The sequence below is a fragment of the Lates calcarifer genome, linkage group LG19 (genome assembly GCF_001640805.2).
Source record: "Lates calcarifer isolate ASB-BC8 linkage group LG19, TLL_Latcal_v3, whole genome shotgun sequence".
Taxonomy (NCBI): Eukaryota; Metazoa; Chordata; class Actinopteri; family Centropomidae; genus Lates; species Lates calcarifer.
The window spans coordinates 20,558,049-20,571,148 of NC_066851.1; the positions used below are offsets into that span (position 1 = coordinate 20,558,049).

Sequence of the window (13,100 nt, forward strand, 5' to 3'; positions counted from 1 at the left end):
TTTTTTTCTTTTTAGAAGAAACAAGGATAAAAAAAAACGCTGAATATTTTGTGAAAATAATATCAAAACATTCCGTGATGTAAATATTATGTAAAACATTTAAAAAATAATTAGACTTACATACACGAAAATGTGTAGACAAACAAAAACTTCAAGGGGAAAAGTGTTTTATTCTAAAAATAAAAACAAATAAACAATAATATCAAGTTAAATTGTCTATTACACCTTTACTTTCAGTTTTTTAAATAAATGATTGAATTAAAAAAACATTGAAGTAAAGAAGCCCTGAATATTTATCAAAATTACTTGTTTTAATTAGAAATGAATTAAAATGCATTTATTTTTCCTGAATGTTATTTTAGCTGATTTGTTTTTGTGTCTTGCTATATATTTGACCAATGTAATGCTGCAGCTGAGTTTTTTGTGATGATTATACTGTTTAAGGATGAGTGTACAAGAGTAGAACAGTTCCAAAGACAATATGCTTAAGAAGGCACCTACACATTAAGAACATTCAAACACCAACATATTAACCATGTTTCAATATAAATTTTATTTGCAAGACATACGCAAAAAGCCATACAATATCGTCAGCTTCACATTACAGACTCACATCCAGAAATTGGGCTTTAGTGTCTCTCTGAAATTAAATATCCTCAACAAGACTTGGATAAATAAAAAGAACATAAATTAAGGAATTTAGAGTATCCACACATACTGCAGTAGATTGCACAAGGACGGGGATATAATTCTGCCAGACAAGGCAGAAGATTATTTTATAGTGTGAATAGGACAGGCTCAAAGGAATCTACTTGTAGTGACATGAAAAACATAAATTTATCATGTACAGTTTTTTTAAAAACGACCCTGTTCTACTGAATTTGGGTGAAGACCTTAATAAAACTCCGGCCCAGTCAGTGAAGGGTGAGTGAGAGAGGATTGCATACATATAATCAGTCACATGTATATTTGAATTTAGGCCCCACACCACATCCACAAGGATTATCAATTGATTCTGTGATTCAGTAACTACAAATGTTACATGACATGAAGTGGACCTAAATCACTGCTGTTTTGTGAAAAGCTACAAAACTGTACTTTTTATTGAAGTGAAAATAAACATACTTAATTTAAGACTCGTGACTACTTATGCCAAAAACAGATCTGGAATAAAATTTATAAACGTCATTCATTTTTCCCTCTGAGCACCATGCAGCATTTAATTTGTCAGTAAAAGCTTGAAAGTAACCAATAATGGAGTCACTGAACTGTTCTGTGTAAAGATGAAATCTCACACACGTTGATCTGGTGTAATGCTCGTGTCTATGAAATGGACACTTTAGATGTTTATGATAGCATTTACTTGGCCTTAAAAGATTTCATGACCAACAGGGTCATTACATTCTCCCAGCACAGAGTGTGTGTGTTCCAGTTAACACAAGAATCCCCCACAACACAGAAGTAGCACATTTACCCCTGACAACTGTGATATGCTTCAAGTATCAATATTCACTGATGCAGCCGTGTTCACATACAGTAACAGTGGCAAATATACTGAATTTCTATATTCAAGATTACTCAGTTAGCCAGAAAACAAAGTGTTAGTTATGTGTTAACATTAAGACATACATTTATCATTTATTGGTTCAGCTACCAGAAATGAGTTTAGGAAATGTTCAATGGCTGGGTAAAAGCATAAAAAAGATTACTCTTTTTTAGTTATCTGGCCAAATGGTTAATCATACCATACAGTTCCTATTTCATTTAAATATTAAATGTAAAAAAAATTTACATTTAGTTTGTGGCACAGCACATCTCTCCATGAGTTTAAATGTAAGACGCTGTGTTGGTATAAATATAATCTCTTATTATGCACAATAATTGAGTGTTTTCTGTGTATATTTCCCCTCCATCCATACCAATATGTGATATATTTGCCAAGAATCATGATTTATACCTAAACAGATTCCAAATCATTCAACTCACATTCCTACCAGTTTGACCCAACTTATTCCAAACGTTTAGATCCTTGCCCCAGTTCTTAAGAAACCACAACCATTAAATATTATACTATCTAAAAACACAGGACAGGATTTTGATAAATATACTATTTTACATAATGGCGTTGTGTAAAATGCCACAAATCTGCTTGATTTTGGCCAAGTCTGTGACAGTGAAGAAACATCTTTGAAACAAATAAAATATTTATCAAAGTGCTCTGCTGTGTAATTGCTTCAGTTTCACCCCAGTCCCAGAATTCAGATCTGGACGTCATCAACAACAGCCAACCCCTCCACCTCAGGGTTGCACACTACCTCCTTCACGTAACACATCATAAATGCTTCTTTGAACTTAAGAAAATATTACACAAAACCTGTTAAATAAAATTATATGGTTAAAGTGTCTGGAGAGAACAGTTGGCTTTGCCCACTTTTTTTTTTTTTTTTTGGTAATCACATCAGTCAGAATGCATTCAATGCTGCCTCAGTGAAACTGCTTTCTTTTCATTCTCACATTGATCTCTACTCCATTTTGGATCTCTCCATCTTGGTTTTCAGGATTTCCTGAGAAATAAGTAAGAAAAAGGGAAGACAGATTAACACATGTACAGGAATGTGATTGTGTGAAATGACAGCACAGCAAAGATCATTAGCAGGAGCATTTGAAACAGACAAAAATGTGACAGAAATTATGGGACTAGGAGGAGAAAAGTAAAAGGAGCCTTTACCTCTTCCTCATCTAGCATTACAGGGAGAGCTCTGTATAAAGAGAAAAAAAGCAATGAGAGATCAGAGGAGGAGTATAAATAGTATATCTTGTCTTAAATGTCCTTGATGAGGTGCTATAATCTACATTAATACACAGACACAAGCTGAGATTATATGACTTATTCAAAGGATTACAGTTTTAAAGCCAACACCTTACTCCAGGTGACACGATACTGTATGTTTTTAGTGAACGCTGTGCAGTGAAACGGCTACAGGATTTTTTAAGCCAGCCTTGACCTTACAGAGACTGTCTCTAAGTGTCAGCTCACTGTCTAAAATTGAAGTTTACTACTTACACATCAGCAACAGTCGTAGGAATGTTCTCCTCAACCCATTTAAGGTCTTCATCCTGGCAAAAACAGAATTAAAAATTACAAAATGACTTAATTGTGTGTGGGAAAAAAACACTAAATGGATAAAAGAAGAGAGATGATGATGGCAGTTAACACACCTCTTTACTCAATAGTTTCTGGGAGCCATTAGTGTCAGGCTTTGAGCCTCTCATCTTCATTCCCTCTAAAAAAGAAAAAACAAAAAGAGCCAGCTGAGATCACATAAAAGCCCCTTGTTCAATGACATGATTATACCATAGCAAGGTTACTTTAATTTTCCATTTATCCTATTATATGGTTAGAAAAAGAACATTTTTATATGAATCTGTTCCCCACACATTTAGATCATGACCTCAGTAGCACCAAGTTACACAACATGACACCTTAACTGAAAAGGTCATCGTAAGAGGATCTGAGATCAGTTGTGAGCAGACTTAGATTATCTGCAGATGAGTGGTTTTGGTTAAATATAGGGCAATTAAGACAGCATCAGAAAAGATGCCGACTTAAGTGTTTCCACACTTAGTATTGATGTGACAAACATTAGGAAAACTGCCTTGTATTTCTCTGGTTGTCAGGGTATCTGAACTGAAGTAAAACAACAGCCTGTCTCATCTATTTCTATCCCAAACAACTCAACCCTTTGTTGGTCTTGCAATGGAAAGCAGGACAAAAATGTCTTACCAAAAGCTTCATTCAGCATGGGCTCCTTGGCCTCCTCCTCTTCATCATCATCATCAATCAGTGGGGAGTGGGAGAACCTAAGAGGAAAGAGAACACAGGCTGAGATCCAGCTACTAAGAACAATGATAAGCATGTATTTAAGAGGAGACTCCAGGGTCACTCCCAGCTCCACGTTGACTCTGACCTCTGGCTGTTAGCAGAGGGCCGGAGCAGCACCATGATGACCAGCAGAATGGTGGAGAACAGGAGACGCCAGAAGGCATCGTCTACCCACAAGTCCCTCCAACCCTGTGGAGAGGATAAAAATAGAAATGTGAATGCAGAGATGGATTTTATCAGGTTGGAAGCAAAGTTCACTTTTCATCTCTATATAAACAAGAAGCGGAAACCTCATGATGAGAAACAGCATACAACAACCAATCAATAACAGAAAACAAACTGACCGTCTGGCAGTCCACCAGCTTGAAGACTTTGGTGGTCCAGATGATGAATATGATGGAAGCTGTGGACACAAACACCGGTTTTATTTTGATGTCTGTAAACAGTATGCAAATGCTTAGAAACTGCACATGAAGCCTCCCACCAGTGAATTCAGAATTAGAAATTGAACAAAAGGCTAATTTCTCTGTCCTATGTCAGCAAGAGGGTTGACAAAAATATAAATGCATACAGATACTTTAAATACACAATATGCATATTGACCGGCTCCAGCTTCAGTTTCTTTTCTAACCCTTCATTCTCCAAAATGTTGAACTATTCCTTACAGCTGCAGCTTTTACGGCTGCACCTGCAGCATCCCTACAGTATTTCTGAACAACAGAAACTGAAACGTGTATTATTTCATTTTCAGATGCTGTCTTTTTTAACTGATTATTATGTAGCAGCTGTTTCTGAACAGCTCCACTAATAGGCAATCTCATTTCTTTCCTCACCCTGGGGCAGCTGTAATCATAACTCGTCGTAACTCACCGACGACAGAAAAGATGAGAGTGTTGGTGAAGTGCTGATACAAAGACAGCTTCACTACATTTCTGCGGAGCTTCAGCAGACGAGTGGTTTGAGACAGGCTGATGAAAATGTAGATGCAAATTAAGGAGAACACGCTGTATATATATCAAATAAGCATAGCTAAAGGCTTATATGAAGTGCTTTAGAAAATGCAAATCCTTTCGGCTGCTTGAGTAAAGGATATCCACCACATGACACAGGAGTCAATGAGGGAGAGGCTGAGATTTGCCACCAGCGCGACCGTACCATAGAAACCCTGGAGAAAAAGGATAAGAGTCAGATTTTACACATGAGATTTAACTAGGCAAAGGACAGCAGTGTGGACAGCAGAAAGCAAAGGGTGTATGTGAATTTGACTGAGACAGAGCAGAATTACTTAATCATAAGTGAAGTTACACTGCTTTTTTTAAACATAAGATAAGCTTGTATTAAGATCTGGTGAAGATTTAAGTCTCCAGCCTTCACAGCTGCCTCCTGACAAAACACATCTGCTTACCAAACCACATCCAGTCTCTCCATTCCTCTCACTGTCTCTCTTATCTTATGTTTGTTTGTATAACTTTGTATTTTCATGACTTTTTGAACTTGCTGCAGTGTCTCTGGCTGCGTTTGAAAAATCACTCTTAGATCAAATTTGTCATTCCCTATTATCATCACTTCTCTGCCTCCCAGAGACTGAATCCCTGCGTAACCTTCTCTCTCGATCGTCTCCTCCACTCAAATCAAATTTATTTATACAGAGTGCCTTGAAAGCTGCGCTAGGCAACATTTTTATGTAAAAATACACCCCCCACTATCAGCTTCTATCAGTCTGTGGAGGCTGCAACAGATAATGTTCCATCTGCACTGGTTGAAATGGAACAGGTTCATTATTTTTGCCTGAATGAAACTCATCTGTGGCCAGAGGAAATTAATATGTAAGGCTTAGAAGTAAAGTATTAAGGTGCTCCTAAAAAGCAGTGATAGATTGTACCTCTGAGAAAAAGACAGACTCAGTGTTAAATCTTTTTCCTCTCTCGTGCATTTAGTATATTTTGGAATACAGCAAAGCTTGGTAAAGCTTAGCAAGTCCTATGCAGTCCACTGATCCTTGTACAGTCAGCAACCACTCACAAAAAATGGCAATTTTTGGTATTTTCTCACAACAGCTCAGATTGAAATATTACAAAGAGTAATGGAACAGTAAGCTGTTAGATGAAGATTTGCAGGTGACAGACTGCACAGGCTCCAACTCCTCAATAAGGTAACCAACTCCTTTTACTGTGTGCTGCTGTTGTGTGAAAACTACTTGCGCAATGTAAAACATGAAATCACATCATAGCAAAAGGACTGTTTCTGACAATGAATCTTCTCAGGAACTGTTTGTTATAGTATGACACACCACTTGTTATTATCATGTTAACCTTGGGTGTCACCAAATCACCAGATAAATCTAGATTACAAGGTTTATAACTTGAACTAACATTCAAGCTTGTTTAATTGTATTTCAGTGAGCAACTAAGAAGATAAACAGAAATGCAAATAAGAGAGAATCAGCATGTCAGAGTATGACATATGACTGATGAGCATATGTTGTATGACAATTGAGAGAGTAGTGGTAGTAAACTTTTATGAACTGAATTGTCTGACTGTCACTGTGTCCTATATGGCACCTGTTACTCTAAAACAAATATTGAGGATGGTAACAATTTGACTGTGACCATGGGAGAAGCTGTGGTGTGTTGACACTTACACCTGTCACTCTCAGCACACCCTCCACAGAGGAGAAAAGCAGGTAGAGAAGCCCAACAGCTACCAGTCGGTGCACTGTGGTACCCAACCTGGGTCTGCATGAGTAGGGAAAAAAATACAGTTCAATTTTACCAAGAAATTACTACTATTAAGATGAGAGTATCAACCTTAGGCAAGTTCAATCAAGTTCCCCTCTGGGTTTTCATTTGTAAAGAACAATGACATAAAGAACAATGATTGAAAATGTGCCTGCTGGGAAAAACTGACAATGTTAAAATTAAAAGTACTGAGACTAAACTTACCTGACTATGCCATAGCCAAGACTGACAATGAGGACCAGGATTCGGGCTAAAGATCTTTTGAGTGCAGAGAGCAGCTCAGCAAAAATCACAGCACCTTGAACTGTGTAAAGAAAAACGCACAAATGAAAATGATGATTACAGCAGACTAAAAAATGCAGAAAAACAAAAAGCATCGACACAAACAAGGAAACGTGTCTAAAATTGACCAACCGTAGTCTCCTTTGTAGCGGATACTCTGGTACTCTGAGTAAAACACTGCTTTCTCTAGCATGCCGAGGATGATGACGGCACCAATCCAGAACTGAATTCGCAGCAAATCCCTCCAGTAGCAGGCACACCAGAAGAGCCAGAGAGCCCCGAACAGCACATACACAATGCACATTATCATGAAGAACTGTGATGGACAGAAGAAAGAAAAGAGTTCAGGTTTTTCTTAAATGAACTGTGTGCCGAGGCTAGGCTTTCCCTTCTGAAGACCAATACTGATATTCTACAGTTTATAGTCCGTACCATCATGAGAGGCCAGTCTGCTGGGGAGGAGTAGTCATGTGGTCCCTTCATCTCAACTTTCACTAGGGAAAGAAAACAAAATAAAGTCACTTCTGCTGACAGGAAAGTGTCACCTCTTAAAATTCTCAGTGGTTAGACTTTTCAATTTCATTTTCTTTAAAACAATTTCCTTACAGAGAAAAATTAAAAAAGAGAGAAAAAAACTAAAATAAATGGTGTTTCTCACTTGTAAAAGCAAAGTTGAGCTGTTCTACCCCAATGTCCTCATCTATAACTCCACGAAACAAAGGTTGCACCTTCACTATGAACAGGTAGGGACTGTCCTCCCAAGCTTTGGCCACTGCACTGATATCCTGCAAGAAAGTGTTGAAATATGAGCTAGGAATCAAAAAGGATGTGCTCAGCCTCCACTTAGATACAGACATATAAAAATCAACAGCTTCTGCAATGACCCACATATTGGAAAAATACCAGACAGAACCAAATGTTCACAAGAGCATGCTCTGACATGACCTCTGGAAAAACACAGATTTAAGAACATTATGTTAAAAGTAATAAAAGAAGCTCTTACCGGCTTCTCAGGCCAAATAAGGCTCTGATTTGATGGATCACTCTAAACAGAACAATGAGAACACATTTATAGGATGAACAGACATAACATTTGGCAGTGTAAAATAAAGTCAAATTACATTTAAACACACACATATCAATAACGTTCTTAGACATTATGGTAAATAATATGTACATCAGCTTGATCAGTGACTAACCTTTGGATTAGTGAGGGGCTGATAGGGGTTGAAGTCAGCATAATACACCTAGGTGAGAGGATAGAGCAGAAGAAGAAGTACATTTAAATATGTATGTATTATACGTAGAAAAATGACTGACATGTTTGAATGACAACGACAATCCTTTGTTTACGTGCTATGCACTGTGCGACAACACCTTTGTGTTTGTTACAAACCTTGGGCAGGAAGAGGGAGGAGCAGTTGTCAAAGTACATGTAGCCCTGACTGTAAAAGCCGCTCCAGCCATCTTTCAGCATGTGGTCCATACTAAACATGTTCATCGCTTTGTTGTCCTACAGAAAAAAGTGGGGGAAAATGATTTAAACTATGCAGTCACTTAGTTCTCAAGTTCTGATGACTTACAGCATGACACAACAGTATTTGACAATAAAAGTGTCATTTGACCACCAAAGCACAATTATAGTTATAAAAAGTGGCAAGCAACTAAATGCGTGGAGCAACAATGATATCCACAATATGGATTGGATTTGCTTGGATTGATTTGTTTAAAAAAAAAAAAAAAATCAAGCAAACTTATCACTGCAAAGAGAGAAAAACAACATTTTTTTGCCAAGTTAAAATAGTTAGTATGAAGTATAACCAGTAAGAATAATGCTTGAAAATATGACCTAACCCTCCAAATGCTTCCAGTTCAACCTATCACGCTATACTGGCAGACTCCTTTACTCGAGGAAACCCATATAAAATTAGGCATCAGCTCATCTATAAAAAAAGAGCACCACAGATGAGCATGTGTTTCCTCTATGAACAAAGTGAAAAACATCAAGTCCAAGAATAAGTCCAAGAACTGACAACAATTCAACATAAGAGCCCTGGCTGGTAAATACAATAAAATGCAGATGTTGGAGTGTTGAATGATTAAGTGAAATACTTGGCTCCAACTAAGACGCTTTGTTTTCAAGGTTGTTTTCAAGACCTCTTCACTATTTTCTTGTCATCTGCCATAAAGTGAAGAGCAAAAGGAAGGAAAACAATGTCAGCTGCTGTCATCTTGCTGTTTTACCTGCTTCAGAGGAGTGTTTTGTGGCTAAAAGGAGTCAGCAGTGACATTTCAAAACGAAAAAGTCATGATCAGGCTACAGGTGACCTCGATATATCCTCGCATTTTGACCCTCTGCTTCAAGGCCTACAGAGACAAGGTGAACTACATCAAAGCCAAAGCAGCGGCTGAGTTTGAGTTGCTTCTGGACAAGAGTCAGCGCTGGCACAGAGAAGGAAGTGAAGCTCAAAGCCATGAAAACACTTGAGAGAGGACACAGCAGCTTCTCTGACTGACAGACCGCTGATGTCGAGTATGAAGCCAAATCCAATGAACTGGTGAAAACTCTATGAAGTGAATGAAGTGAAGTTTTTGAGAGTGGAAAAAAAGCTTGAAGATGAAGATAAACTTGTATTTCTTGCAGAAAATTGATGAAGCACAGCTCAGATTTATGCCATTTTCAAGTTTAATACGAGAGATCTCGATCTAAATTAATGATAAAAGACTTTCAGATCAGACTTTTCAGATTGGTCAACAGCAAAAAAAACATCTGTTAATGCCACTTCAAACCCAATATCCATCTACTACATCTACAGTACCTGTACATGACATTTACAGTCAAGACAAAACAAACAGTCAAGAGACAAAAGTCAACACTCACTGGTGTGTTAAAGACTTCATTGTAGCAAACAGACGAGCGCAGATACCAACTGATGTTGAATGCCAGGTTTCTCTCACATGACACTGTGTCACCCTGGACTGCAGAGAAAAAAAAGGACAACCAGTTACTCAGAGGGCGAGGCACTGGGCTGTTAAACAATAACATGGCCTTAAGTTACACTGCCTGATACACACCTTCACAGGTCAATTTGTTGAAGCATTACTCGATTTCATAGAGTGACTTCTACTATTTCCCGACATCATGTTACTGCATTGCATCCTGGTCTATTTTCTGCTACAGTGGGAGTAGAAATCAGTATCTCTGCCTCCTTTCAGTATTATGGATTTCTCACTTACGGCTTTAAATGCTGATGCAAACTGTAAGCCTTAGAGAGAAGAAGGAGTCTTTGATTCTGAAGAACTGAGAGCAAAACCTGACATTTATTCATTTGTATTCTCTCCTACCAAATTCCATTGCAGCTGTGCTGAAAATAAAATAATCTAGGCTATGTCTAGTGACTTATCAGCAAGAAAAAAAAAATTCAACAATGAATGAAATCATAACAGTAACAGAAGAGGTTTCCTGTGCAGACTTTTCAGGAAACTCTTCCCTGCAGGTGGCAGGACTTTGGGCCTGTCATTTGTTCAGCAAAATAATGCCACTCCAGGCATTTAAATGTTAAACCCAACATTCCTCTGTTTTGATTCTTGAGCAAGATAATTACAACAACTGGGATTCTCAGACAGAGACTTGAGTAAATATTTTGAGCTCTTGTGACGTTGGAGGGACTGCTTTTTATTCCAACTAAAACCAACTTAAGTTGTATTGTATTGGGTCAAAACTAGGGGATGTGAAACCAAATCATTCCCCTGGCACTGCATAAGATTTAAGAGGACATAAAGTGTCTTCTGTAAACAACATCTCATTTACCTGTTTTAACTGATGTATTTTTTGTGTCAAAACCTGCACTGGGTCAAATGCAGGTGACCTATTTTGAGTGTAGTTTATTTAAGCATTTTAATTAAGGTACCTGATGGGATTATAAGGATGTAGCTGGGGAAATGGTACGCTAATTGTAGGCATAAATTATGCAAAGCCCCCATCCTGTTTTAGGGAAGGGAAAAAAAACAGTGCATGATGGAGAGGTCAGACTACATACACTTCATGAAGATGGTGGTGTTGGCGTACAGCGTCTTCCGGAACACAGCATCCTGTGTCTGAAAATACAAAGAGACAAAACCATCAGCTGCTGTTTGGGCTCTTATCTAACATTTCCATCTGACAGAGATGATATGTTATAATATCAACAAAGCTTTTTTAAGCACTTGGCCCATGCTGCATTTCAACAATGATCAGGGTACATTTCCAGCCTTCCAGAGAAGAAAAGATGATATCAAGGTAATTTAACAGTGTTTCTTTGAAAAAGCAATCACAGACCCTTAAACTTCCAACAGTAATATGGTAAAAATCGATTTAATATACTATAGAGTGTTGATGAATTCACAAAATACATGTTACAACCATCAACTTGTGCTGCTAGAAAGATATATCACATATTTTCATGGATAAAATGTATGTATATATGTTTGTCTCAGCTTTTTTCTTGTTAACTACCTTGTGTTTTTTTCCTGAGCAGCTTTCAGCATTTCCCTGAGCAATGAGTAAACTACAAGGGCTGCACACGAGACACAATAAATGTATTGACTAATGTTTAACAAGTAGGAAAATTTAAGCTCCTAACTAAATGGAAATGCAGTAGAAAAAAACACATCTTTTGGTAGATGCAGTGCAGCATTAGCCACAGATCACTGATGCAAACTCTGTGGAATATACAGCTCTAAAGAACAAATAAATGCCTAGGAAGGTCAGTGTTTACTCCAGGGCAACATCAACGCATTTTGAAACTGGCTATCCTGTGTTAAGCCACACCGGTAGGTAGATCACCTACAGAAAAGGTTAATTACCATTGTTGTAAGCACTTCAGTCCAGACAGTAGTGCGATATTAAGTACTGTGCCTACGACCTACCCTATTTCCAGCCACATGTGGAGGCAGGGCATTTGGAAACACTTGTGGTCTGTCTAGTTAGTAGCTTATTGTCAGCAGCTCCCTCTGTTATGCACTGTGGCAATAACCGGTTGAGCCACAACGTAACACTGACTGACTTCATTTAACTGCATACCTGCAGGTGGGGGGTAATTTGTTTTGTACAAATCATTATGTCTCATCTTTACTAAGTCACACTGGTAGCACATTAGGTTTGCAATGCTATCTAGCAGGAGGGAAATCATAATTGACAGACAGAGTCAAAGATTTTACATTAGGCTCATGTCCTAAAGAGAAGCTCATCTTGTCAGACTAGCGAGACCAGAATTGTCAAAGCATATTTTTGTGTGACAGGTAGCATACAGCGGGATGAATGGTGGCTACAGGCGCTGGTTAGCTACCAGGGCTAACAGCTGCTGCTATGGTAGATTTAGCACGACAGACAGTATAATAAGCATAAAATCGCATAAACCAACGGTGCAACACTGACCGAGTTGATGTCCACGTTCCATACGGAGACCTCTGCCGCTGTCCCGAGACGGAAAACTAACACAAAAAGCAGCAAACACGAGCGAAGTGCATCTGGCATCTTCATTTGTGCATCTACTACAGGTCAAACATGTATCCGCCTCCAGCTCCGGGGTGCCTCTGGTTGTAGTTCACATCGTCATCGCAAGATGGCGGAATAAATCCGTCAGTTAGCTTAGAGAGCGACATCTTGAGTTTAACTGGTAATAAAAAATATTTTAATTGTAATGTAGCGATGTAAAGTCTACCTCTTATTATTTTACTAAACAGTTATGTATTCCTTACTTCTTCTGACATACTGTCTATAACTTTAAAACAAACGTAATCCTATTTAAACTCAGTTAATAACAGATTATTTAGTTAAGGCATAAGTGCAAACTCTTGAATGTGTAGCTAATGTTAGTTACAACACTAGCTAGCTACTGTTAGCCTGTTCGATGATAAGTTTTCAATAAAGTTTTTCGCACTTATCCTAACGGTTGAAAGCAAACCATTAGATGCAGAAGGAAAATTAACATTTAAAATGTTTTCATATTTTTTGTGGTCATGTTGTATCCCTCTTAATTTGCTCGACTATATTTTATGTCCAAGTTTATGTTCAGGTATCTTTAAATGATGAATTTGACGGGTAGGAAACTTTTTTCTCATGGGTTATTATACTAAGGTCATATTAATATTTACTTCAGTAGTGATTTTGCTTTGAAAAGACACACCGGATGTGTAGTGGGATTAACTTGGTGCGA

The 13,100-nt window shown here is 37.9% G+C and overlaps 1 protein-coding gene across 1 annotated transcript; it reads right to left on the reverse strand.

Annotated features, from left to right (window-relative positions):
• Window positions 1–529: 529 nt before the first annotated feature.
• Window positions 530–12,499, reverse strand: LOC108876627 (transmembrane protein 87A). The gene is made up of 20 exons (XM_051078209.1): window positions 12,320–12,499; window positions 10,944–11,001; window positions 9,785–9,882; window positions 8,300–8,416; window positions 8,103–8,150; window positions 7,907–7,948; window positions 7,562–7,688; window positions 7,336–7,397; window positions 7,036–7,219; window positions 6,826–6,925; window positions 6,525–6,618; window positions 4,975–5,048; window positions 4,754–4,860; window positions 4,228–4,286; window positions 3,969–4,072; window positions 3,785–3,861; window positions 3,220–3,284; window positions 3,065–3,117; window positions 2,729–2,759; window positions 530–2,564 (listed from the first exon to the last, which is right to left on the reverse strand). Exons 1-20 carry the CDS (start codon window positions 12,422–12,424, stop codon window positions 2,523–2,525), a joined length of 1,647 nt encoding a protein of 548 aa, XP_050934166.1. The 5' UTR covers window positions 12,425–12,499; the 3' UTR covers window positions 530–2,522.
• Between the last annotated feature and the right edge of the window lie 601 nt (window positions 12,500–13,100).

Excerpts from the sequence above, each read along its gene's own strand:
- LOC108876627 (XM_051078209.1), bottom strand. The coding sequence starts at position 12,424 with ATGAAGATGCCAGATGCACTTCGCTCGTGTTTGCTGCTTTTTGTGTTA. Across the intron at positions 9,883-10,943 it reads CACCACCATCTTCATGAAGT|TCCAGGGTGACACAGTGTCA; the intron begins GTATGTAGTCTG and ends TTTTCTCTGCAG. Across the intron at positions 8,151-8,299 it reads CCTCCCTCTTCCTGCCCAAG|GTGTATTATGCTGACTTCAA; the intron begins GTTTGTAACAAA and ends CCTCTCACCTAG.